General features: G+C 44.2%; 2 protein-coding genes across 5 annotated transcripts in view; both read left to right on the forward strand.

The window, feature by feature from the left end:
• The window catches only part of KIF6 (kinesin family member 6), a 271,652-nt gene extending 265,100 nt beyond the window's left edge, over nucleotides 1-6,552 (forward strand). For all 4 annotated transcript variants that reach the window (XM_054024404.1, XM_054024405.1, XM_054024406.1 and 1 more), the window contains 2 exons: nucleotides 2,104-2,210; nucleotides 5,453-6,552. In XM_054024404.1, coding sequence (XP_053880379.1) covers nucleotides 2,104-2,210; nucleotides 5,453-5,469 — 124 coding nt within the window. In that variant the 3' untranslated portion in view covers nucleotides 5,470-6,552. The remainder of the gene's footprint in view (nucleotides 1-2,103; nucleotides 2,211-5,452) is intronic.
• A 10,146-nt stretch (nucleotides 6,553-16,698) lies between these two features.
• Nucleotides 16,699-27,783, forward strand: KCNK16 (potassium two pore domain channel subfamily K member 16). The gene is made up of 5 exons (XM_054021573.1): nucleotides 16,699-16,911; nucleotides 22,498-22,612; nucleotides 23,195-23,361; nucleotides 24,459-24,624; nucleotides 26,699-27,783. The coding sequence occupies exons 1-5, from the start codon at nucleotides 16,699-16,701 to the stop codon at nucleotides 26,914-26,916; spliced, it is 879 nt and encodes a 292-aa protein (XP_053877548.1). The 3' UTR covers nucleotides 26,917-27,783.
• The last annotated feature ends 170 nt before the right edge of the window (nucleotides 27,784-27,953 follow it).

Raw genomic sequence — 27,953 nt, forward strand, 5'->3', positions numbered from 1 at the left:
AAGGCTCTTTTTATATTCTTTTGTTTTTAAATGGGGATCTTAGAATTTGCAGACCAATGTAGGATGCAGAGTCCCTAAAATCAAGAGATCCATAATATTTTTCACCACCATGATTTTCCCCTGGCGTGGATGTTAAAGCAGGATTTTTAGTAGAATTTTGCCGTGTGTATTTCCTTAAGACATTCACAATCTCCTTTGTGCAAATTATGCCAGTAACAAGTGAGAACAACAATCCCTGTGTCTGTCAGGCTAGGTAGTGAGTATTTGTATTGTTTTCTCAAAGGAGGCATAGCTGCCTTATGTTCGACGAATTTGTTAGCAGAGGCTACTGAGATTTTATGGAATCACTTTCGTTTATGTTCACTCCCTCCCCACCCCCCAAAAAAACTAGACATAACCCTGCTCTGCTTCAAGTTTAACACTTAAGCCGTTTTTCACTATAGCCATATCTAAGAAGACGTGGTTAGCATTTATTTTTATTTATTTATTTATTTATTTGCAATAGGAAAAAGAGCAGAAGGTATTTTCCTCAAATTTTCCAAAATAATCCACTTTTGGGACAGAGGCAAAGCATGGAAAATTTCTTCCCAAAAGATCAGTGTTTCAGAAGTGTGTGTGTGTGTGTGTGTGTGTGTGTGAAAGATAGAAAGGAAAAACAGGTTAAAAAGGAAGTTAGGCATCACCTGCTCTTATGTACTATACATTTTTCACTGTTAACACTGCTGCTAATCAAAATTCAGCAGACAGTACAGAAAAGTTAACTTTTATAGGAATTAGTTACTATACTGTGCTGAATAATTTCTTGATAATGGCTGCTTGATGGCCTGCGTCTGACCCCATGAGATGCTGCACAACAGTAACTCCAGGTCATAAAGGAGGACGTTGACTTTCACGTGACAAAGTGTGCTTCCTTAACTGAGAATATCTGACTCTCCCCTAGGGTCCTCAGTTTTTACTCAGTCCTTATAGTTTTTATAGAGATGTCTCCACTAATAGCTACTAGAAAGATCATCCTAAGAAATAGTGCTCTGTTGGAGTTTTAGAATATCCTTGTTAATTAGATAAAAATAGACATTTTGTGGAGTTTGTAACAATTTCTGTACAATTGCCATCTTGGTTCTGTGCCAGCAGACTACTACTTACCAACTAGAGATTTAATTAGCAGCACATAAACATGCATATCAGACATCTGTTCTATATCAGCCAAGATTATATTCTGCCATAATAGTTACTTGAGTGCTGTAGAGAAAACCAAAATTAGAAAAGAGTTTTTTAAAAAGTAGAATGTCTATATAATCATGATTCCTCTCCATATTTTTATTGTGCTTTGATTATGATAGTTTCTATTTGGAAAATGTTAGTAGTGGTAGTAGTATTTATTATGGTACCAGTTGTGGACTAGTTCATCTATAAAACAATGTGAAGGCATAGGGCCAAATCTTCAGCTGGTGTAAATTTACATCAATGGAACTATGCCATTTTATACTAGCTGAAGATCTGATCCATGATCTTTGTGTCAAAGAATTTATAATGTAAGGCCCTGACTTAACCACACGGGCACAGGGACTCAATGCAGGACTGGGACTTAAATAGGCAAAAAAAGGCTCAGCTTGCCTCTAGGAGGCAAGGAGGCAACAGATTTGTCCCATGCTAATAGCAGCATCAGTTCTGTAGCAAAGAGTCACATTGCACAGATGCACCCATCATTTCTCTAAAAAAAGAAGAACAGGAGTACTTGTGGCATTTCTCTAGTAACCTCATTGCATTATTTAATTCTGCTTGACAGTAATTTTCTGTGGGTTGACATTAAAATATTTTTTAACTCTGTGTGTGTGAGGGGAGGGCATGTAATAACTAAACAGGCTGCAGTTTGTTAGGTTTATGGGAATCCAGGTGTACTTTAAAAGCATATACAGATCAGAAAGTTAAAACGCTGTGGGCTTGATTCTACCCTAACTTAGGCTGGCTTCTGCCAACATAACCTAAGGAGAAAGCCCTTAAATCTATCTTTTTTTCGAACAGAAAAAAAAGGAGATGGGAATAGAGAATATAGAATCAGTCTGTTTACTCATCTGAGTCCCTGAATATACTTGCTTATTTCAGGAGCCCCTGGAGTTCAAGTTTGTCTATCCCACTCACTGGAGACAGCCAGACTGATGCTGACATTCTGGCTTTCATTAAAGCCAGACAGAATCTCCTGCAGAAGAAAGGTAAACCCTGTTAAACGTACTAGGCCAAACTGAGCTCTCTGATATAGCAGTAATGCATATATCTATATATCAATGCTAATGTAAATCCCCTTTGGGTATTTGTCACTAAATCAGAGGGTAAGAGTAGTCATAGGTGAGCAGTAAATTTCAGTCTACAGTGTAAGTAAATAAAACTGGCAGTAGGTAGAAGGCACACAGCAGTGGCACCCAGAGGTGGCCTGGAAGTAATTCATCACAATAAAGACAAAAGTTTCTTCTCTGTTTGTTTGGGTTTTTTTACAACAGTTTTTAATGACAGTAGCAAATTAGAGAGAAGATGAAAGCAGCAGTGATTGCTGAAGCAATAACTTTCCATCACCGCTCAAGTGCTGATGACAGCATTACTCTGCAAGCTATCAGCCCCTGGCAGATGGTGTTAGCGTTATCACAGAGTGGTGCTTTAGTATCACTCTGCTTATCAGGAATAACTCTCAGGTAAATACACACAGGCTGCAAATCCAGCCACCTTATGCCCATCCAAAGCAAACACTCAGCACACTTAGGCTTTGGGTTCCCTTTTGTCTTAATTTAGTAAGGCTGTTGTCAAGCTTCTTCTGGAGACGTTAAAGTTGAATTTGTAGGCAGCTCACCTACGAGCCAGGCTACAGAAAAAAGCAACATTTAAAGCAAACATCTAAGGCTTTTAGAAGGTTCAAGATTCATCCCGTTTATAACTTACAAAAAATTAACTTTGAATTACAAGGGCACAATTTGTCATGAAATCATTTCTGAAAGCCCATCAAGATTGTATCTGTCAGCTGCCTTCCCTAACCTGCTTGTTATTTGTCTATAGGCCATCATGTAGCATCATGTGTGGATCTCAAAGAAGGCTAGGATTTACCAAAACTGATAAACTTACGTTTCAGGCCTACCTGTGTCTGAAAGAGACGCCTACAGAACAGAGGATGGTCAACCCATTTTAAGCTGTGCTAGAGTTCAGTTATAAACATTATGGAGCTAAGTGTGATACCATGTGCATGATGCTTACCACAGCCAGGGCCGGCTCTAGCTTTTTTGCTGCCCCAAGCAGCAAAAAAAAGCGCCGCCCCCCGAGTCCCCCCAACCAAGCGCCGTGCTGCCCACCCCCCCCACCGAGCGCCGCCGGACCCCCCCCCAAAGCGCCGCCCCCCCCGCCGCGCGCCGGAGCCCGCCCCCCCGCCGTGCCGAGCGCCACCAGACCACCCCCCCCCGAGCGCAGAGCCCCGCGCTGCCCCCCCCGCCGGAGCCCGCCCCCCACCGAGCGCCGCCGGACCACCCCTCCCGAGCACCGAGCCCGCCCCCCCCGCCGGAGCGCCCACCCCCGCAGAATGCCGCGCCGCGCTCCCCCTGCCGCCCCTTACCAGGTGCCGCCCCAAGCATGTGCTTGGGTGCCTGGTGCCTGGAGCCGGCCCTGACCACAGCCAGCCTGGCAGTGCAGTGTAGGATGACTTAGAAGATGTAGTGTGACTTACAGAAGTGTACAGCCTGCCAAGCACTGTACATTACAGTATATGCACTAGGCCCTAGCAAAGTTCCTAGCCAGCAGATTGTCCACCAGGTGCAGTAGATGGGTCCCTCTCTGAGCTCTCCTTCGAAAGCCAGGTGGACGCCTCTGTTCACTTCTCGCCCAAACCCAGCACACCCTTAGTACACAGGATTGGATTTGGCCCTAAATTATTTCAGTTCTCCGCATCCCTCAGACACATACACAGCCTTTCTGAGAGCCCCTTGTCTTAGGATCCTGCTATCTCTGTTCTCCATTGCTTCTCCTGACCTTCACCACCAGTGCTTCCCAACGCAAAGGAAGTCTTAACCACACATACATTCAGGCTAAAGGCAGTAGACAATAGTAGTGACTGTTGCAGTGACTGTTCATGGATTAACTAACAGAGGATTTTGAGTATCAGAGGGGTAGCCGTGTTAGTCTGGATCTGTAAAAAGCGACAAAGAGTCCTATGGTACCTTATAGACTAACAGAAGTATTGGAGCATAAGTTTTTGTGGGTGAATGCCCACAGAGAGCAGCTGGCTCAGGGCAAAGGAAAAGAAGAGGGCCCAGAGCAGTGCTTGTTAGGTAAAGAAATCTCAGGTAAAGTTCAGAGGAAGCTGAGTGGGCAGGAAGAGGGAGTTGCTCAAAGTAGGTGCTTTGGGAAAGCGGACAATAATAAGAACTAGCTCTTAGACCTCAAACACTTTGCAAAGAAAATCAGTATCATTATGCCCATTTTAGAAATGGGGAAACTGAGTCACAGGGCAGTGAAATGACTTGCCCAAGGTCACCCAGCAGACTAGTGGCAGAACCAGAGATAGAACCCAGGTGTTCTGAGTCCCTGCCCGGTGCTGTATCCTCTAAGCTATACTGCCTACCCAGAGTCCAAACCTTTTTAGGCTTATCCATTCTGTAAACATTTGAGCTCTTTTCCATAATGGTGCTTTCTCTAAGGCTATTCCATTTCACTCATGGAGCTTGGTTTTCTTCATGGGAAATCGCTGCAGGTGACTCCGGCAGAAAACATTGTCTGAGCCAAACCAAAGTCTGCTAAGGCGTGGAAGATGTCATCATACTTCCTCTCCCTTCCTTCAATGACCCTGGCCCTTTGAAACTGCTCCATGCTATCAATAGCCCAGAAACACATCAAAGGCTCTGCTTTGTATTAGCTGAAAAGAGAGGATAAAATGTGTGCAGAGGCCAATGGTGTGGAAAACAAGTTTCATAAATAGAAAAGGCATCAGCGTGGGAATGCACAACATCCTTAATGAAAGTAATACAGTGGAAAATGGCCTCTTTGAAGGGGTCCCAGGGGGAGATTAGTTAGGCGCTCACAGATCATTGCCATTCATGTCTCTGAGCTTTACAAACAGACATTAATTAAAGCAGGCACACATGCAGCACTTTACACTCTTTGGATATCGCTCTGTTCATCAAGCCGCCTTGGAGTAGCTTGCTGGGGTTGCTAACGTTATCGTTCTTGAAAAAGAGCAACACAGCTAGTAAAGTTACTTACAAAGGGCTGCTCTGTGAGCATAAAAATTTGTTTCACCCTTCATTCTTGGGGTAGCGAAGTGAAAACAGTTGGAGGTCAATGATATGTTGGCCTAAAACTCTTGGATTCGAACCTCTTCTTGCCCTGCATCTGTTTTTGTCTGTGGAGTAGCCATTGGTTTAAAATTGATGACAATGTCTTGAACTACAGACTGATTAACAGTGTCCTTATTTCCTTTCAGGCTTGGGGAACAAGTGAATTTCTTGTTGCATTCCAATACTCCCTTTGTAAATGAAGAAATATGGACAATTCAAAAATCTCTCCTCTTCCCCCACCTTCTCTCTTTAAGAACCAGGAACAACTCACCACTTTGGGTCTGCAGCTTGACTGAGAAAAAATGAATGACTTGTGTATGTCAAACCTGTGCAATCATATCTTCAGCATGGACAAAGATCAAGCACAACTGAAGCAACTGGACATGAAAAAAAAACGTTTTGTTTATTGGGAACGTTATGGTTATTTTGTAAAACCTCACAATTAGCTAACACTTTTTAAAACCACTTTTCCATCACTACTATAAGTGAAACATTTCTTTGCTGCTGATGCAATTTTTTCTCTTTTTCTGATTGTACTCTGGAAGCCTATGAATGTAGTTATATGAAATTCAACAGTTTTGTCCACAGATGTTTGTACAAACATTGTTGGGTTTGATCCAGGTGGGTTTCACAGTTGTGCTGTGCAAAAATAGTAAATATTTGGTTCATGAAATTTAGAGTTTTATTCAGGACCATTGACTAATGCCAGCACATCACTTTTGTTGTTTTGTTTTATTTTGTGAGAAAGGCAGTTTTCATACAAAATGCCTGAAATTTTGAGATCACGTATTATAATATGAAAACTGATCTGCATTGAAGTGAAATTTCATAAATCAAAGTTTCCAGAAATTTTAGGTCTTTCACTTGGATCCATTAAATTTAATGTAAAAATGTATCGTCCCCAAAATGTCCAGGTTTAAAAAAAACAAAACAGTGATATCTTGCAGGTGTAATGTAAAATCAAGACAATTTTTGCAGAATCCAAACAAAATATGGAAATGTAAATGTAAAGTTTTAATGTTTTGTTGCAAATACTGTTCTTTGTATAACCCCACTCTGCAACCCCATGTCTCACTTTCAGTTTCAGATTCAAGCAAATCTAAAACATAAAAGCAAAATTTAGTTTCCAAAATGTACAGAGTTTCAGACTGAAACTACCGCGTTTCATGCTATTGAGCAAGTTGCAGTGATGAAATCTGAAAGCTCTTTGTTATTCATGTACAAAATACAGATAACTTGATTGGTAGGAGTCATGTATTCTTTAGGACATAAACTTCAACTTCAAATGGTATTACATTTTGCAGCAACTGAAAATTATGCAACGAATTGGAAAATACTCAAAGCCACTGGTTTTCATCAAATAAACAATTAAAGTATGATCAATAATGTAATCTATTATTTAAAAAAGCAGTGTATTTCCATGCATTTCAGTTTACTGCAAAAATCAACATGAGTGCCACAGAAATCAGTATGTTTTGCACAGAATTTAGCAACCACAAGCTGAAGTGGGGGTCAAGTCTATGGTTATTCATCGTCAGTGAGGAAGTGAGGGGGGTTAAGGTTTTGATCACTTGTAGCAGAAGGGACATAGTTCTTCCTGCTCTGGAGGACCCAAAACACTCCTTTTTCTGCAAAAGTCTTTATCCCTCATCTTCCTGGGAATGTTACTCTATACACACAAACACACCCCATTCTGGCTGCTGGCAGTGGGTGTGGTCTCTACCCCCTGTCATTGGTTCCTGGAGGCGCTGAGGAAGAAAACTGTTTAATGCACTGTAGCAGCTGACGACAAGGAGAAGAGCCAGCACCTTGTGATCAGCCAGTTCCCCACAGATCATAATTTGGGAACCCCTATATTAGGGAATGCATTCCACAAGCTGTTCCTCTGCAGGGCTTCTCTTGAGCAGAGAGGGCCAGTCATGCTGAATTAATGTTTATATGGCAGCATTGAATCCAGCAGGGCCACCAAACTGAGGTCATTTAAGCAAGATCATGGGAAGTGAACCAGAAGGCCAACTTCGAAAGTCTAGTACTGCTGTTCAGTTACATGGAGATCTCTTCCCATTATTAGTAAAATCCCCATTGCAATTACTAAATGTTGGAGGTTACCAGAAAAGAAGCATTAGGAAAATTGGTCATTTCTTCTGAGACTTACACACATTTGTCAATTGCCTTCAATTGTCCTGACGTGATCTTGTGTGACACTGTCATTTGATTTCATATGTAACGTTGTGTTTTGATGTTGCCAAGTAATCATAGAAATCAGAGAGAGGAAAAAAAATCTAGCAGTTCCCCAATCCAAAATATTATGGTCCTGATTCTGATTTCTCACGAGTTTTATGTCAGTGTGACTCCATTGATTTCAGCAGAGTTACTCCCAATTTACGGAATGGTGTGAGATCAGAATCAGGCCAATATGCTCATGATATGCCTGGCTGAGGATATAACTAGTAACATGAAACTACACAACTAGATAGGAATGCTGAAAATTGGCCTGCCACACCTTTTGGATACTTCCACAATACAGCTGGTTTTGGGGACACAAAAAGTTGCACATCTTACGTGCTTACTCATTAATCCAAAATTACTTGTCCACCATTTTTTCAGTGACCACCACATAAAGACTGCACCTTCTAGATAGCTCCTATTTCTGTATGACAGTTGGGTTGACTGTACCATACTAATGCTACCTGTCTTGATAGTCCCTTTTCAGAAGCAAATACTCATCAGCAACTACACACCACACAACAAAAACACCAGCCTAGGAACCAAACCCTGCTACAAACCCTGGTGCCAACTCTGTCCACATATCTATTCAAGGGACATCATCATAGGACCCAACCACATCAGCCACACCATCGTTCACCTGCACATCTACCAATGTGATATATGCCATCATGTGCCAGCAATGCCCCTCTGCCATGTACATTGGGCAAACCGGACAGTCTCTACGCAAAAGAATAAATGGACACAAATCTGACATCAGGAATCATAACATTCAAAAACCAGTAGGAGAACACTTCAATCTCTCTGGTCACTCAATAACAGACCTCAGAGTGGCAATTCTTCAACAAAAAAACTTCAAAAACAGACTCCAATGTGAAGCTGCAGAACTGGAATTAATTTGCAAACTAGATACCATCAGATTAGGCCTGAATAAAGACTGGGTGTGGTTGGGTCATTACAAAACCTAAACTTAATTTTCCCAATACTAATTTCTCCCTACTGTTACTCACATCTTCTTGTCAACTGTCTGTAATAAGCCACTCTCTTACCACTTCAAAAGTTATTTTTCCTCTCTTGGTATCCTGCTGTTAATTGATTTATCTCATTAGACTGACCTAACACTTGTTAAAGCACCCCCGTCCTTTCATGTATTTATACCTGCTCCTCTATTTTTTACTTCATACATCTGATTAAGTGGGTTCTAGCCCCGAAAGCTTATGCCCAAATAAATTTGTTAGTCTCTAAGGTGCCACAAGGATTCCTCATTTTTTTGCTGATACAGACTAACACGACTACCACTGAAACCTCTTCAGATAATCTCCTGAGTCACTGGAAAGGGCCCTGGTGTTTACCAAGAGGAAGGTACAGTCAGTGGCATCCGTTTATATTTGGATTTGAGCCTGCCTAGTCACCTGTAAAACAGTTTTTCTAAGTAAAGAGGTTTTTGTGCATGACTGAGTACTGTCTATTGACCGTGATATCTAGCCAGTGGTTATGCAAACTTGTAGATATAGTAAATTCTGTTTATTTAATGTTTCCAACCAGAGCAAACTGTCTTCTAAATCCAAAGACCTTGATTGCAGAGATGTCTTGGGGCAATAGCAGTACAGTGCTGGGTGCCATGCAGATGTTCCCAGGAGGACCTTGTGCCAAGCACCAGAGGCCACATCATCCTCTCTTGTGGTACAACACAGACATTTTCTACCCTCGTATCCCCTTCCACTGGTTTTACCAGAGGAGAAGATGGATCTTCAATGAGCTCCCCAATAGCATCATCACTTCCGGGAGGGCCAAAGTGTGTCCACACATTCATGGAAAGGGCCACAAAGCCTGCTCCCATTTGTGGTGAATCCCCAGGGCTCCACACAGAGGCCAGAGACATCCATGTGGATGCCTTGTGCTCACCAACTCTTGCCCCTGGTCACCCCCCTTCCACTGCTTCCTGGCCACAATAGCTACAGGAACTCTGAGGAAAAGATGATACAGCCACAGGCTTAGCATCTCCTGTAAAGAGAATTGAACCCATGATGACATAGGCCTAGGAATCGAATACTGAGATTCACACATATGGCATCACCAGTATGTATTGTAGTAGCCTCTCTCTGAAAGTTGTTATTCTTCTTCTGGTTTAGCCAATCTTAGAGTGGAAGTGTTTAGTGTCCGTAGTATAAACTGAATGCACCTCAGCCGGATAAAGTGTTAAGCTTTTGTAAATGTTAATTGTTCTATCTGCTCAACTGGAGAATATGGATGTTGACGAGATGAAACTCCAGGCATGACTTGTTCTCTGAGGCACATTTGGTGTCTCTATATAGAATGTATTTCTTTTCAATGTTCATTTTATTAATAACCACAAAAAATCCAATTTCTATTTTTAATATGATTTTACATTAATCATTTTTTGTTTTGGATTAAATAATTGTAAATGGTCTTTTTCCAATTTTTTCCATTTCACTTCCTCTAATATTTGTTATGGAACCTCACCAGTGTGGCCAGCATCACATAGAATTATAATACCAGTTATTACCAATGAATCTATCTGATGCCAGCACAATAAAACTAGGAATGCTTAACTTCTACCTCTACTTTTCTTTGTTCTTAGGGGCAGTGCACTTGAGATGGCCCTCTAGACATGTCCTTCAATATCTGAAGCTCTTCACTCAACACAAATGCTACAATGAGCATACTTGCACTTAGGGCTGTATATTGGCCTTGCATGAATTGAAGATAGTTTGTGGTTTTAAGAGTTTATCTCTGTGAGGAATTGAAACAACCTGATCCAATGTTCAGAGACTGAGCAACAGTAAGATTTAAGGAAACAGGTATTTGTTTATAGAAATTATGCGAGAAAAGCATAATCAAAACTTTGCCGTTTCTTTCATCCATTTCTTCCAAAAGAGAGGATCCTCTTCCCCCCCTTCACTGATACATGTCAGTAAATCAAATTTCATGAGTATAAAACTGATGTGAGATCAACATCCAGGCCTGAGAATTGCCAGAGGTCATTGTCATGCGAAAAGAAACATAGTATGTTCATGATATTCATATTTCTTGCACCTCAAAAGAGTTCTCTGTAGGTTCTCCTCAGGGCCGGCTCTAGGTTTTTTGCCACCCCAAGCCAAAAAAAAAAAAGAAAAGCCGGAATGCTGCCCCTGGAATTCTGCCGCTCCGAGCACGTGCTTGGTTTGCTGGTGCCTAGAGCCGGCCCTGATTCTCCTACTCCCGCTGTGAAACTTAAGCCTTCTCAAGTTTTGCCATGGTAGCTAAGTTGGTTGGGGGAGTGAAGAAATCAGTGCTTTTGCAACTATAGCTTATTTTGTTTGATGAACTGGTTTCAGCTATAGCAGCAAAAAAACCCTCTTTTGCTGGTATAAACTGCATCTACACCAGGAGGCTTGCCAGTATAGCTCTACCTGTATCGCTGTACCAGCAAACACTTGCTAGTGTAGACAAAACCTTAGGGAATAAAAACCACTCCAATAATAAAAGGAAATTTGAAACAATTCAACAACTAGATGTGCACAGTTGTTTTGGCCAGGAGCAAAACCCCACTGAACCACTGTATCCTTCCATGCAGATTGTCACCTAGTGTTCTGTTCAGAGAAAACTGTGCCAGAAAACTAGTCATAAGCATCCTGTCACATCCGAAATTTGAGCCACACATAATTGTCAGCTGCACCTCATTACTCATTTTAGACCCAAATCTACCTCTGTCCCACACAGACCTGCTGTTATCCCGCTTTTCATTACAGTATTGCTTTTGGCACTGGAAATGCAGAATCAGGAAACTGAAGTTATGGCAGTGTTATTTACCTTAAAGAAACTAACATTAAACATCAATTTAAGCTTCCTCAGCTATTTTTTTTAGGTGTGTCCTTTATTTTGCAGCTAACGTATATTTTGAAAGCCCATGTTCCATGTTTAGGACTTGATATTTTGAGAGCAATGCCAGAGATGGACTCAACAGAATTGGAGAATTTGGGGGGTTTCATTTGTTTAGTGTAGCTAGTGTAACGTGATTTGTCAAGTGGATCACAATCCTAGAAATCATATAGGTGTCCATGCATTACAGAAGATCTCGCGGCCTCTGTGTCATAGGCTGGACCACTTCAGGGTCAGTAATCCTTCACGCCCAAATGGAACAGTGAAGGTCTATTATTAATAATAGGTGAGATGAGCCAAGAAGGAAACCTTCAGATCTCAATCCAAGTTAGATTTGGGCAAGCATTCGGGGCTCAGATTCAAGACTGAATCCATGCTTGGGTTCAAGTTTGGACCCACAGCTCTGAAAATGCATGAGCTGTTCTCGTGAGATTTCTGCTGGGAGCCTCCCAAGTTCAGTTTTTATTGTAAATGTTTTTGTATAGCCCTAGAATTTTCTGAGCTCAGGACCAGATTAATGCATGGGCCAGATTAGTACATAGGCAAACTAGGAACATGCCTTGGGCCCAAATTCATGGGGGGATTGGGGGAGAAAAAGGTACATTTTGTTTTGGTTAACCAATGCAGATTTGCTTGCAAACAGAAAGAACTTCACCCACTTGAATGAGCGGTGTTGTGACCAGGCACACAGGGTCACTCCACCACTCAAATTTGGCCCCAGTACCGCTCTGTCATGATGGAGGGCTGCCATCCCAAATTTGAATGAGTGACATTGTGACCTGGTGCTCGGAATCACACTTCCCCTGACACTCAAATTTGTCCCAGCTGCCCCTCCGTCATATTGTGACCCCATGTGCCAGGTCGCAATGCCACTCTCACAAGAGAGTGAAGATCTTTCAGTCTACACCAATGGATTGGCTGGCAGAAGTAGTCCTCACACAAAGCTAAGACTCATTTTGCTATTCCAATCAAAGCCAAGGTGAAAGGAGGGCACTGGATGAAGAAACCACTTCCTTCTCCAACAACAATACATGGACAGTCTGGGATGGGAATTTACTGCAATGGCATGTATGGGAGGGGACATCACTGAAGTGTATTTTCCCCCTTTCTTTCAGTGTATCAACTGTTTGTTGTTATTCATAATAGAAGGTGGAGGCCCAGAAGTGTATGTTTGCTGAGGACACAGTGATAGGTAAATCTGTTCTCATCCCAGATAGCTGTGGTTAAAAAATAATCTGTACACAAAGAACAACAAAAGAAGTGGGATTAGACCTTATTCTTCATCGGGTTGTCAGAAGGAGGTTTCCAATCTTATTTTAGCACATTCCTTTATTGAATTCTTGTCATGTGGAGGCCTTACAATATTTTGGTCTCACTTGGGGCAAAAGGGGAGTGGGGAGCTCATTCATCCAAACTCAGAACTCACTCAGACATCACGAGTTCTCGGTTTAAACTCCAAAATTGACGGTTTGAATTCCATTTGGGTCTAGCAAAACATGAGTTCTGGGCTGCAGATTGGGGACTTCTGGTTTGGGTTCAGTTTTGGTTCACCCTGGTGTAACCTAGAACTAGGGCAAGAAGACCTTTCCAGTGAGAATCTTTACAGTTTCCATTGCATGAGCTTCCCTTGGAAAACGAAAAAAAGTTCCAGAGGGTTTACTTAGAGATTTAAGCTCTCTAGTGTAAGGACCATCTTTTTGTTGTGTGTTTGTACAGCAACTAGCACAGTGGTGTCCTAGCCCGTGACCGGGGCTGCTAGATGCTACGATACTATAACCAATAAATGATAAACACAACTGAGTTCTCCCATCCTTTGTCTCCAATAATGGGAGAAGTTTCAAATCACGGTTTTCTCACTCTATTTTTAGTCTTTTTAAAACATTTTGAAACTGAAAATCGATGCATCAGTGCTAACAATTGGTCGGGAACTGGGGAGGTGATACTGATCGGGGTGGGGAGGAGAAATACATTGATATTTACAGATTCTAGCACAAAAGTAACAAAATCCAAGAGGCATTCCTTAAGCCCTGCAACTGTCTCTACACTAGGGACAGATCTCAAATCGATTCCTCACCAGAAATGTGATTTTTCCATGGGAGGAAATGACAGGGGCAGACACAGCGTGACCATTTTCTCTCATGTTTTATTTGATGAATATTGATTGAACACACTGTTCTGTTCACTTGCATGGAGCTGTGTATGCGTGTGAAAATATCTTTGTTAAATGGACGCTGTGCGATTTTGCCCTTGCACTTATCTCCAAGCTCATTCAGCCGGAAAGCGCCTCATCCCCAGCTGAGTATTTACTCTGCATTTTCTCTCTCACACACGCAATTGATTTGCTTTTTTCTTTTTCCTACTGAAACCCTCATCCTCAGGACATCTCTTATCATATATTCCAGGTCTCTTTTCAACTTTGCCACAGCTGCTTGGTATATTTTACTTTCCATTAATTGATTTTTGGTGCCTACTCTTTTGAAATGCTTTTTAAGTAATAGTTAATTCCTGCCATTAAAGATAATATCACCTCCTATAAAAGGCCATTAGAAATAGTTTCATTCGGCCCAACCAAATGGGGTCCATCTCTGATGCATGCATAAGGCACTTCAGCTACAAGTGTTTCAAGTATTGTGATGAACAAACCTCAACAAATTTGGAGGTTCAGTTTATCAAAGCCCCAGACACTTAAGATTTTCACCCATAATAGCCAAACCTATTTTGACTTTTCCTTCTCATATGACCTTCTTTCCTCCAGCAGCATCGCCAGAGGTTTCTCCCAGGACATCCTGATTTACGCTTCAAAGTCTGATAATTGGGCCCCCTTGTTGAAAAGAATTGGAGGCCTGTTGGAGAACGTGGGTCATTGTCATCTCTGAACGCTTTCTAACTGAAGAAAGGTTCTAGACTGGGTTAGGTCGACCATTTGTTTCGTTACTCATTCATTTAACTAATTTCTGAAGCACATTTCACCATGACTTCTCCTTCAATTGTGGGAATTTAACTCAGTTCATCAAATGCTCAGCAAAATAAATGGATCTGCAGCAATCCCAGAAAGCTGCTAACTTTAGGTTCGGATGGCTCTGCCAAGAGGAAGAGTTCCCAGAGGCAAGGGCCCCTCTGGTGAGAGAGCCCAGCTCCTGCACTGTTGAAGTGAAAGAGCTCAGCTATCAGTCATTGAGTATGCATATTTACTGTAGCAAGTGCTTTTCAGCCACTCTGACAGGCAATCTCTCACAGAATCTAGTCCCAGGCCATGTGTGTACAACATCCCCCACGATCCATAGCAAATGGGCTGTGCCTCTCCCCTGTGCAAGCAGATAAAACACAGCGGTTGTTGCTGTGGGTTCTAGGTCTAAGCCCTGGCCCTCACTGTAGCCACCAGAAGTTCTGCCTCTGGCGGTGGAGCAAGCAGGGGCGGCTCCAGGTACCAGTGCAGCAAGCACGTGCCTGGGGCGGCAAGTCGCGTGGGGCAGCCTGCCGGTCACTGTGAGGGCAACAGTCAGGCGGCCTTCGGAGGCGTGCCTGCGGGAGGTCCACTGGTCCCATGGTTTCAGCGGCAATTTGGCAGCGAGTACGCCGAAGCCCCGGGACTGGCAGATCACCCGCAGAAACGCCACCGAATCCGCATGACCGCAGACTACCCGCAGGCATGCTGCCAAAGGCCACCTGACTGCCGTGACTGGGGCAGCAAAAAACATAGAGCCGCCCCTGGGAGCAAGCTAGTGGTTCAGTGTCTCTAGACCAGTTTGCTTTACCATTTCATTGGGAGGTTTTGCTGTTCTTTGGCAATATCAATCTCACTTCAGCTTCTGGCTCCTCTCTCCCTTTCCTCAGCTGAGGAATCACCAGAGAACTGAGACTCTAACCCTCTGGAGGGTCCTCTAGTGTAGCATCTCTCTACCAGGCCCCCTCCTCTCCTCCCACCCACCCAGCAACAGAGCAGCCACCTATGCTCTGAGCCAAGTCCAAGAGGTGCTTTTTAGGAGCTTCCGAGGCTGAGCTACTCCCAGTCTGTTGCCAGTCAGCCAACCCTCATTCCGACATGGGACAATAGGATTTGGCTCTTACAAACAGCAGTTCAAATGGAGCATGTGAAGGTTCTCCCAGAAGTGGACATGACCCGTCACAGCCTTTAGTCTACTTCCCCAAGCACCATTTCAAGGCTGGTGAAAAAACCCTAAACACTAAGCAAAGGAAGGAAACCATTATCCAGAGCATTTGAACAGGAAGGAGGTTTGATAACAGCCAGACGTGACTTCCTTGCCTTGGCTGTGTTTTCTTTCAGCCACGTTTTGGCCAAGATGCCATTGGCTCTTCCTCCTGTAAAATACAAAACTCCAGCTCCCTTCCAGTGCATGAAAATCATTAAGACTCCCGTGAGTGAGTCTGTGGGACCGTTTTAGCTAACGATTAACCTTTAGCTCTCCTTCCCCTCGTGCATTTGGATTAAAAGGGCAACCTGGAGAGCGGCAGCAGCAAAGATGAGTGAGTCATTCCCTAAAGCTACAGACTAAGGGCTTTTCCAGGTGTGGAGTCCACCGATAAGGAGTTTGGAACCAGCAAGCCAGGCAGTGAGAGGACTGAACTTGCTCGACGCTCCACTTTGTGACCTAGCTTTCCTCAGGATGTTTCTGAGCTTCATCCTGTTGTGTTCAATGATGCCACCAATGTTTGTATGGTACAGCCTGCAACTACTGACTTTTCAATGCCTTCAGCTCCATGCTCTTCTCTGTTCTGGGGAGTCTCTTCTAACTAGAGAGATTATAGCGCTGCCTTGTACTGAAGTCTAGTAGTTAGAGCAAGGTGCTGGCTTGAGCCAGGTGTCGACTCTGAGAGTCTCTTCCTGAGAGTCTGCTGTCAACTCACTGTGTGACTTTGGGTATGTCACTTACCACCTCTGGCCTCAGTTCCCCACTCTAGAAAATGAGAATGCAGGGGGTTTGTGAGGCTTCAATCATCAAGAGTTGTAATGCCTGTTGAGATTCTTGGAGGAAAAGATACTTTATAAGAATAAAGCGTTCTGATTAACATTCGTGTTACCTAACAAGGGCTCGCCAGTTAGTTCACTCCTGGCTGAAGAAAAGATGAAGGGAGATGAACGCTGTTTGCACTCGTTTCATTTCATACAGGCCTGATGCCCTTAAGCTGTTTAAACAGACTCTCTGCAGCGATAGCTGGAACGGTGACCGTGTGATTCCTCAGCGCCGGGGGCAGCGTGCCTCGCGGCACATTAACCCAGTGAGTGCTCAGAAGGGAGAGCTGCCTGCCACCTCACAGCAGCAGCATGTCCCACCTTGTGGTGCGCGGCCGACGGATCAACTGGACTCTGGTGCTGGTGGTGGGGTATCTCTTTTACCTCCTCCTGGGGGCCATGGTGTTCCAGCTGCTGGAGAAGCAGGCAGAGGCCCAGTCTCGGGACCAATTCCAGCTGGAGAAACTCAAGTTCCTGCAGAACTACACGTGCTTGGACAAGCAAGCCCTGGAGCAGTTTGTACAGGTAAGAGGAGCAGGCTGCCCAGCTCTGAGCTCAAGGCTTAGTTTGGTCCTGGAGGGTTTATCCATTTTTACTAAAAATGCGGAGATCAATTTAACATCTGTGAAATTAAAGAACTAGCTGTCTAAAGAACGGCAGATGCTGTGCAAGCTCCCTCCACACAGTTCTGCCATTTCACCTCAATCCTGACCCACAGCACGTCTTGCCTTTTCCACGGTGAGGCTCCCCAAACACACACTTCTGCTGATGCAACTGAGGGCTGCCTCAACGTAATTCCCCTCTCCCAGTCCTGTGCCCAGCTCAGCCCTTCAGTACTGCACTGATGAACGCTATTGCAAACCTTAAGAAAGAAAGGCAGCTCTGCCAGTGCACCTCAGCCCAGACCTGTATCGTCTCTACACATCTCTGCCTGGACCCTGTCCTGCAGCACCCCTTGCTATTCCAGCTCTAGCCCTTTCAAATGCCATGAGCTATGCCATATTGTACTGTGTTTTGGGGGAGTGGGTAAACATCCACAAGGTACCAGGTTAAGATGTGTAAACTCCAATTCATTTGTTACCTCAGGCAGTATTTGACACCAGGTCGGCAGAAGCGAAAGCATGTACAATGAGATCTTTAAACTCATTTACTTTGTCATTTAGAGGAACCAACACAACATGTACTTGCATCTGGTCCAATGTGCACTCAAAATAAATAGGTTTTAAGCTTAAAACAGGTTCAAGGGCAGTTGCAATACCCTCTAAAGTTACTGAAAGCTGTACTCCTTGGTTGTAGTATGCAATGACAGGGCAATAAGAAATCCTTGAATCGATCAGATCTCTTCTTCGTGCTCGTAATTTCTCCAACAGCAGACTGGGAGCCTTTCCTTCTGCTAACCGTTTCAGTAAGGCCATTAAACTACTCCAAACAGGATGCCAGTTTGCATTGTACTCTTGGTCTGATGGGTTTCCACCGATCAATTCCCAGATGAACAAAGAGCCCGGCAGGCACAGTAAATGGACTTGATAGAAGAGTGAAGTACAGATCACAAAGGTAGCAGGAAGTGAATGATTCTGCCTGAACCTTGGTCCATTAAGACCACTGGGTAATTACTAATACTGCAATGTGTTACTTGTTGAGTGCTTTGCACTGCACGGAACATGACAGAGAAGAGAGCCCTGATGCCCAGATACAGAGAGACGATGACTCCTAGCTCTAAGCCCAATTGGGATATCTTCATAGGGCTAATGCATTATTTAGTCCAGTCCCTAATAACCTAGGAAGCTCCCTGGGGGCCAAATTCTCCTGTCTTACACCAATAGAACGATATTAAAACTAAAGGGGTTGCACTGTCATTGAGAGAAGAATTTTGCTGAACCTCTGGTTGTATTGAATACAAAGAATGTTTCAACTGCTAGCTGTACTGGAACGAACCAGCAGAGGGCACCAAAGTATCAGATATCATGTATCAGACTTGAAACGACTCACACTCAAAAACAGCTCACTAGATCACAGGGAGAGCTGTGAAGGACAAGCAGAGAGAACTGTGTCATCCGTCACAATGCCTTTTAGACACATTCCCAGCTATTATTAATAAGAAGGAATAAAATTCTTCCAAAATTGAATCCCTAGCTCTGAGAGCACTGCTAAGAAACCATCATCTGTCAGTAGTCTTTATTGTTTACCTGTTCAATCATGAGACACCCGTCTACCCAAGCTAAAGTGTTGTGCTACTCTGAAAAGTCACTGTGTAAAAGGCATTGTTGCAGCTCCGTGCTTATTGTGTGCCAGTGTCACGGGGTCGGCTTTGCTCAGTTAAATTGAAAAACTGGACTTTCTGACTCCCAGCCCTGCAACTCCACCCCCTGGGATCTGCGAGTCAAAAGTTAGTGTTGCTTCTGGCTCATACATTATCTCCAGTAACTGTGTTTGGACTTTACCTCCATTAACAATTGAGTTGATTCTGCAAGAAGCAGATTCCCGTTGTTCCATCTCCGTTAGCTCTGCAGGGCTAGAAGGAAAAACACTGAGATGGGCCTGATGTGAATAGCCTAAAACATCAGGAAATTCACATAAAACTTTGTGACCTGGGCCCATCTCTGGTAAAAACGTATTTTGTGTCAGAAAATGAAGTAGAGCTGACCCTAGATACAGACAGGAAGCAGAATACCTGCGTAAAGAGGAGCCATTTTTACAGTCACTTTGCTGCCCAGGCCCACGCTTCCAGCCATTTGTCAGATAACATCAATCCTGACACACGGGGCCAAACCCTCGGCTATGTCTAAGGAGAATGCAGTGCAGGTGCGGAGGAAGGAATAAAAAGTGATATAAAGTTCACCTTTGCTCTCTTCAGCTCCTGTGATAGCTTTATGCAGGGCTGGTCCCCTTGTGGAGGGCTGCTCTAATTTACATTGGGTGATAATGGTCCCAAGAGAATCAAAAAGGCAGCGACAGATTGGTGCAGTATTGGAGCATACCAGCTATACCCGTTTTCCCCAGCCACACCCTCTACACCAGCATCAGGGGTGGGAGGAGGTAGAAGCCATTCTGCTAACGTTTTGTCCCAGAGGATCCTTCTTACGCTGGAATGATCTGCCTGGGTCTGGATATGTTGGCAGCACAGCCAGATCCTGCTAGCATGAGTCACAAAGCAGACAGACCATACCAGAAGATATGGCCCACAGTGTCAGGATATGGATGTGACGGCCCAGAGAGGGTATTTATGGCTGGAGTATTTAAAAGGTATTTTAAAACTGCATTAAATTTTCCTTCTGCACTTGGCATGTGCAGCTTAGTGGAGATTATACTTCTAAGCATTTGCACTTTGAACTGCAGAGAACGAGAAGTTGCTCCTTATGGGCCATGGATTAGAGCTGAGGGTCTTTTAGGCATTCTGAGTGGCAAATGACAGGGATTTGTACCTCAGTGCAGTCTGAAATTTCATTCTTCTCTCCTCATTCCCCCTTAAAAACACAGCAGTCATTTTGGATAGTTTGATTTATCAAACTCCCGGAAGAGGTTTTTAATGGCTAGAACAAAGCTATTTGATAATAGAAGGGAGAAAAGTGTGAATGGCACTACTATAACGGAATCGAATGTGGCCAGATGCACAACAGTCTTAACTGATGGGTTTCACACGCTTTGCAGATTCCCAGATGCTGTAGGAATTGTTACTGAAAGAATAATGTAAGGTGTTAAACCCCAACCAACCAAAAGTTGTGTTATTCAGTGCGCATCAGATCAGCTAACATTTCAGAAGTGGTGCAATCCACATTGCCCTGGAATGAGGCATTGCAGAGATAATGCCCCCAGCAGCAGTCAAGGGTTTGGGTTTTGAATGAGCATCCCCCAACCTTTAGCGCTGATCTCCTGGTTGTTGGGTCATTGAGGCTGAGATGGCTATTGGGGCAGCACACTCAGCCCCTCTAGGTTTTGTTTCACTCTAGAAGCAACCCTTTCTGCTGCTTAAGGAGCAGGGTGGTGGGTGCACAAATGAGGTTCATTCAGTCACCTGGTGAAAGGGTGAGGGCCAGGACCTTGGAGCTCAAACGTGGTGAGAGGAAAATAGAACAGATCCTCACAACTCCAACAGATGTCACTGCCCTGTGGAGGGAATAGAACAGCAGCCAGGCAATATTCTACTCACCCAGAGGCATTTAGTTGGATATAAGGATCTAGGGGTTATAGTGGCTCACAAATGGAATATTAGCCAATAATTTGATGCAGTTGCAATAAAGGCTAAAACCATTCTGCAGTGTATGTGTTGTAGGTAAGGCACTGGAGGTAGCTGTCCTACACTACTCAGCACTGGTGAGGCCTCAGCTGGAGTACTGCATCCAATTCTGGGTGCCACACTTTAGGAACGATGTGGACAAATTGGAGAGAGTCCAGAAGAGAGCAACAAAAATTATAAAAGAAAACCTGGCCTATGAGGAAACGTTAACAAAACGGTCAAGTTTAATCTTGAGAAAAGAAGATCAAGGGGGGACCTGATAACAGTCTTTGAATATGTTAAGGGCAGTTATAAAGAGGACTGTGATCAGTTGTTCTGCATGTCCACTGAAGGTAGGCCAAGAAGTAATGGGTTTAATCTGCAGCAAGGAAAATTTAGGTTAGATATTAGGAAAACCTTTCTAACTATAAGGGTAATTAAGTGCTGGAATAGGCTTCCAAGGGAGGTTCTGGACTCCCCATCATTAGAGGTTTTTAATAATAGTGTAGACAAACACCTTCCAGGAATGGTCGAGATATAGTTAGTTCTGAGCAATGCAGGGGGATGGACTAGATCAGGGATTGGCAACCTTTGGCACGTGGCCCGCCAGGGTAAGCACCCTGGCGGGCTGGGCTATTTGTTTACCTGCCACGTCTGCAGGTTCGGCCGATCGCGGCTCTCACTGGCCGCGGTTCGCTGCTCCAGGCCACTGGGGGCTGTGGGAAGTGGCGTGGGCCGAGGGATGTGCTGGCCACCCTTCCCACAGCCCCCATTGGCCTGGAGCGGCGAACCGCAGCCAGTGGGAGCCGCGATCGGCTGAACCTGCGAACGCGGCAGGTAAACAAACTGGCCCGGACCTCCAGGGGCTTTCCCTGAACAAGCGGCGGACCGGCTTTGAGAAGCACTGACTTAGGAGACTAAGTCCCATGTTCATAAATGACTTAAGGTATTTAGGTGCCTAGCTGCCTCTAAGTTCCTAAGTCCACTATTTAGACACCTCTGACATTTTCAAAACTGACCATCTGCTGCTGCCTACTCCCATGGGAGCCGCAATCGGCCGAACCTGCGGACGCGGCAGGTAAACAAACCGGCCCAGCCCACCAGCGTGCTTACCCTGGCGGGCTGCGGGCCAAAGGTTGCCAATCCCTGGACTAGATGAATTCTTGAGGTCCCTTCCAGCCCTAGGATTCTATGATTTTTGACAGACAAGTAAAATATTTCACATTACAACTGAATTTGGGGAGCTGCACTCCCTTTGCCCATGTTGACTTCAGCCCACTGCAACACCCAGCAGGTGAGAGCAGTCTAGAGCAGCAGAGGATGTCTCATAAATTAACCCCAGGCTATCAGACAGAAAGGAAAGGCCTGGAGATGATTGGTGGAGATACTGAGAAGCTATAGCTAAAAACAGAACTAGCCCTCATGATGTAGAGGTGAGCCAGCCACTCCTCCCCCTCCACCCACAAACATGCATGAGTCACACGTAAGTCTGGGATGAGTGGTAGGGACAGAGGAGGAGCAACCTTTGTTTTTATGGTTTATCATCATTTTGTTTCCCTAATTCAAGCCCTTTCAGTTCCCCCTCCATTCCCTTCCCTTCACCCTCCAGCAAGTTACTGAAATGTTTGTACATGGGTGCTCCTGTTCTCCTATAAGGAGGGCAGAGGCCCCTGGCCAGCTCTACTCCTCAGGCCTTTGCTGAGCCACTGAGAGACCTATATCAGGTCCTTCTGATCAAACTCTAACCTGTCTAGAAACTCCATTGCTTATTACACATCTAAGCTTGCTCAAGACATCCATCAACACTCACCTGTCCATCCTTTTTAACCTGACAATCTTTGTCATGAGCCTATACATGCTGCTCACCTATGTTGTCTTGTGCTCTTCTTCTGCTTCAGGTCATCCTGGAAGCATGGGAGAAAGGGGTCAACCCAGAAGGAAACTCTACCAACCCCAGCAACTGGGACTTCAGCAATTCTTTCTTTTTCGCAGGAACCGTTGTCACAACTATAGGTGAGGCAGCCTCTCTTCCTATTAACCTCTTCCTCTGTCAACGGATGCTTCCTCCAACTGTCTTGTGAAAGACTGAATCACTAGTGACAGCTGGATAGACTAGACCTGTCAGGGAAGTCTGTATCAGTGTGGGGCATATTTAAAGTGCCACATTTTCAGCCAGCCTCCAATTCTGCATGTTCAGTCTGCATACCCAGCTTATTGCACTTTCAAAAGTGGGCACATGCCCATTTTGCACCGGCAAAGCCTTCATTTGCATATGCAGACTGCACTGTGTGTGCAAGACAGGTACTGCATCTGCTTGTGCAAACCAAGTTAGTTGCGTTCGTCACAAAATTGGAGCCCTGGGTTGAAAATCAGACCCCCAATGTGGAAGGATAAGATATTTTTAAATAATTTTTCATGTCCAGTGTTCTTTTGATAGTGACAAAGATTTGGGGCCCAATCAGTGGCTGTGCCATTTTCTCCAGCCAGAATTCTGTCTGGAAAGGTGTGGATAAGCTGGGGCACAATGGAACTGAACTAAACTGACCTTCCAAGCCTTTTAATTTAATTGTCCCTTTTTTCTCTCCTTCACTGCAGGTTACGGTAACTTGGCCCCCAGTACGGTGGCTGGGCAGGTGTTCTGTGTGTTTTATGCCTTGTTTGGGGTGCCGCTTAACCTGGCCTTTCTCAATCAGCTGGGGAAAGGACTCAATGCACACCTGATCACTCTGGAGAGATGGGTGCACAAGCCAGGCCGTGCTCGGGTACAGTATCCATTTATCATTGGTCTTCCTCTGTTTTAAAGCTAATTGGTTTTCTGAAACAGGTGGCACCTCAGGCTTCGCTGCTGCCTATTTGTGTGTAGATCCTGGGACATCATAATCATGTGTCCTTTCTATATCAGGAAGTCAACACGTCACATTTATAGATGATGACTTTGAAGTACACTTCTACCTCAATATAACACTGTCCTCGGGAGCCAAAAAATCTTACCATGTTATAGGTGAAACCACGTTATATTGAACTTGCTTTGATTCACCGGAGTGCGCAGCCCCGCCCCCCCGGAGCACTGATTTACCGTGTTATATCCGAATTCGTGTTATATCGGGTCACGTTATATCGAGGTAGAGGTGTAATTTGTTCTTGTCTGAAGGAAACGATCTTTGCCTGTCTTAAGCCCTGATTCCTCAGAACACGTTAGCATGGTCTTAACTTTGAGCATGTGCCCAAGTCCCATTGACTTTGATGGACTACAAGTATGTACTTAAGTGCTGCACTGAATCAGGCCTATGGTGCCCAGCCTGTAATGGTTTTAAACTACAGTAGAACCTGAAAGTTACGAACACCTCGGGAATGGTCGTTGTTCATAACTCTGAAATGTTTGTAATTTTAAACAAAATGTTGTGGTTTTCTTTTAAAAGTTTACAACACCCCTGGGAGATAGGTAATGAACTATTTTACATTGGGGGAAACTGAGGCAGAGACAATAAGGCCCATGCTTTCAGACTTGCAAATTCAGTAGTTATGACTGTGAGTTCATTCAAGGTAAATGCATGCACAGAATTAGTCATGTATTTGTTGGCCATTGATGTCAATGGTTGCCAACTCTCACCATTTTATCATGAGCCACACATACTTGGTGTTTTTGTTAAAGGTCCAGCTCCTGGAGTCATGTGAAAATCACAGCTTTCATTTAAATAAAATTAGTTTCTGGTCTTCTTGGTTGCAGACAGATGTTTGAAAATGTGATATGAGCTCACCCCTGTATTTTCTACAAACCAGCAACAATAAAAAAATCCACCAACCACCCTGTGACAGACACTCAATGCCGCTGAGCTGCCATTTTCCTTCTCTCCTACAGGTAGTGCAGACACTGGCATTGGCCCTCTTTCTGACCGCCGGGACCTTGCTTTTTCTAGTATTCCCACCTATGATCTTCAGTTATGTAGAAGGCTGGAGCTATGGAGAAGGCTTCTACTTCACCTTCATCACCCTCAGCACCATTGGATTTGGGGATTATGTAGTAGGTAATGAAGGGGGTGGGGTTGGATGAACTTTATAGGCCTGTGTTCTTAGACCACTGTAAATTGGGAATAACTCTGCAGAAGTTAATGAGTTACACCAGTGCAAGTCTGGCATAAGTAGATCAGAATCTGGCCCTATGTCTCTATTAAGACTGCCAACAAGGCCGTTAAGTATTGCCAATTGTGATGATGGGCGTGGATTCTTGTCCACTGAGACCACTGTAAATTGGGAATAACTCTGCAGAAGTTAATGAGTTACACCAGTGCAAGTCTGGCATAAGTAGATCAGAATCTGGCCCTATATCTTTACTAAGACTGCCAACAAGGCCGTTAAGTATTGCCAATTGTGATGATGGGCGTGGATTCTTGTCCACTGAGACCCACCAAATTCATTTCACACAAACCACTGAACACCGATTAGATAGTAACTGTGCCCAACCTGGTTTAGAATGAGCCACAGACATAGAGGTGAAAGACTCTATATCCCATTACTAATCCTGTGAGCCATCCAGTCCCAGTTAGTGTCACCCACGTATGGACTAGACAAGAAACTCTATCAAACATTTTTAGGAATCAAGCCATGTCTAATACTGAGCTGCCAGGGATTATAATTACAGGGTGAATACTAGTAGCAAGCAGTGGTCCTTGTAAGAAAATCTACCAAATGGCAGCATATAATCCCCAGGGGCACTGGCTGTGCCCTAGAGTCACTGCCAGAGAGGAGGCCTTTCTCCTTTCTCTGCACCAGCTCACTTAAGTAATACACTTAACAGATGAGGTATAGAATGTCCACATGTGTAGAAAGAACAATAGGTTCTGTCACCTTCTCCGGGGTTTATCCTCCCCTCACTTCCCAGAAGTTTTGTCTGTGCATTGTGAGAGCCTCTTTGCCTTAAGGCCTGGCTGTGATACTGTGGAGATCAGTGATGCATTTGGTCCTTAGCTGATGCACTGACCATTCATTCACTAGAACTGCCATATGGGTTCTAGTGACACCTCCATCCCCCGCATATACATACATATACAAAATGGTACAATTTGCTTGGTAATGTATTCAGCAAATAATATCTGAGCCTCTCTGTTCAGAACTCAGGCATACTGCATACTACAGAAAAAAAACCATGGGTGTGATAACCTATGGGTGTGGCTAAAATAATATTCTAACATGTTAGAGAACCGATGTAGAATAAAACATACCTTTCTAATATGGTTATAACATGATCATTTCCCATCAACACAGGCTAGAATGAATAATTTTACATAGCCCTGGTTAAGGTTAAACACCACATGTTAGTTGAAGTTTGATGAAAGTAACAGCTTGATTGCATGGAGATGCCACAAATTGAGTAAATCAGTCACATCACTTTCTTGTTCTATTTATTAGATGTATAGCAGGTATAGTAAAATGGTCATGATAGGGTTAAATGGGTTACCCAGAGTAGTTTAGGATGGAGCCATGCTCCGTGCCACTCTTACTTCTTGTTTAGTCAGTGGGAGTTTTCCCCTCACTATGTTGTGAGGCAGTTAAATAAAGCAGCAAGTTCCCAGCCTGCAGTTCTGTTTGCAGATGGGGGCCTTACAATTTTGATCCCATCTACTCCAAGCCGAACCTCAGACACTGGGGATATGTCTACACTTAAAATGCTACAGCTGCGTTGCTGTAGCACTTCAGTGTAGACACTACCTGTGTCGACGGGAGGGGTTCTCCCATCAGCGTAGGTAATCCACCTCCCCAAGAGGCTGTAGTAGGTCAATGGAAGAATTCTTCTCAGGGATACATGAGGACTTAGGTCAGCTTAACTACACTGCTCGACGTGTGGATTTTTTCCACAGTCCTGAACGACATAGTTATGCTGAATTAATTTTCTAGTATAGGCCAGGCGTGAGCAAGAAAACATGGGAATCATTCTAGGACATATGCCCACGTATAATAGATTTCTTATGTGGGATCGGTGTAGCTCACATGACCTCACAATAGACCTTTGCATGAGGTTGTGTGTGTTTTGCGTCCTGTTGGCCTGTTGTTTGCCAGTCCCAGGGGTCCAGTCTAACATGTGAAGTTTCACGTTTTTTCCAGGCACAGATCCTAACAAGCACTACATCTCGATGTACAGGAGCCTGGCGGCAATTTGGATTGTTTTTGGCTTGGCCTGGCTCGCTCTGGTCTTTAACTTGGGAGCTGACCTGATGGAAAAATTCCTTCAGTTAAAGTGGCACAAGCCTGGCACAGCAGAGGAAGCCATTACCAAGATGGAGGATGACCCTGATCAACCCAGAATCCACATACCTAGCTGAGAGAGGCTCATGGAGAGCACTTTAGAAAGAGCAAGGCTCCCCCGCTCCTGCCTCATACACACCAAGCAAGCTTTCTGGGTAAGAGATTGCTGGATCTAAAGCACAGGTTGCAGACTATGTCCAAGGGAGAAGATATTTGCAGAAGAAAGGAAAGCCCTTCATAGTGTAAAGGCAGCAGCTGAATAAAAACCTTTGAGGGAGTGGAACTGTAAAACAAACACCCCAGCATTCATCCCTCACTTTCCACTCAACGACTCCCTGGTGCAAGTTCTCCTGAAATAATTAATTACCATCCCTCTGGTTTGATCTTTAGCTACGGGAATTGAATTCTGTTAAATCCATCCACAGCCTCACAGTGAGGGTGGGAATATCTGACATCAAGAGAGCTGAGCTGAATTTCACTTCCAAGCAGACACAATGAGAAAAACAGGACCAGGGCTGGCCACCTGTTGAACTACATTCATCAAATGAAGCTTTTTCTGAAACCTCTTGGCAGATTTTGTCCTACATATTCAGTGGTTACATTTCTATCATTGTCCAGCTGGGCTGAAAAGCTTCTCCTTAAAATTGCTTAGAAACACTGTGTCCATTCCAGAGCTGTCTGCACTGTAAGAACTTCATCTGGAATAAACAGGCATCTGATACCAAATTCTGATCTCCCAAGTCCCTTGATAATACCAGTCCCTTGCTCAGTGACTATTGCTGCAAGCAGACTTCCTTATTTCCTGCCAGTTCAGAAATCCTCTGCCAAGGTGTGGTACCTGCTTTGGGCCCATTCATTAAGAAACTCTCATGGACTATGTGAAGTCAGTACTGTCCATTCAGTCCTAAGCAAAACTGGCCGACTCCTCCCATTCCAAATCCTGCTCTCTGTTACATGCATGGCATTAGTTGGTGAGAACAAGAAGTCTGATTTTCTCACAACTGCTGTCAACCAAGAGTAACAGCTCTTACATCAGTCAAGGAGGTGGAAAAGCAAAACAAAAGCCACACATGTGTGGAACGATCCTGTCGTTGAACAGTAGAAATATGGGTCC

This window comes from Malaclemys terrapin, chromosome 3 (genome assembly GCF_027887155.1).
Source record: "Malaclemys terrapin pileata isolate rMalTer1 chromosome 3, rMalTer1.hap1, whole genome shotgun sequence".
In the NCBI taxonomy this organism is placed as follows: Eukaryota; Metazoa; Chordata; order Testudines; family Emydidae; genus Malaclemys; species Malaclemys terrapin.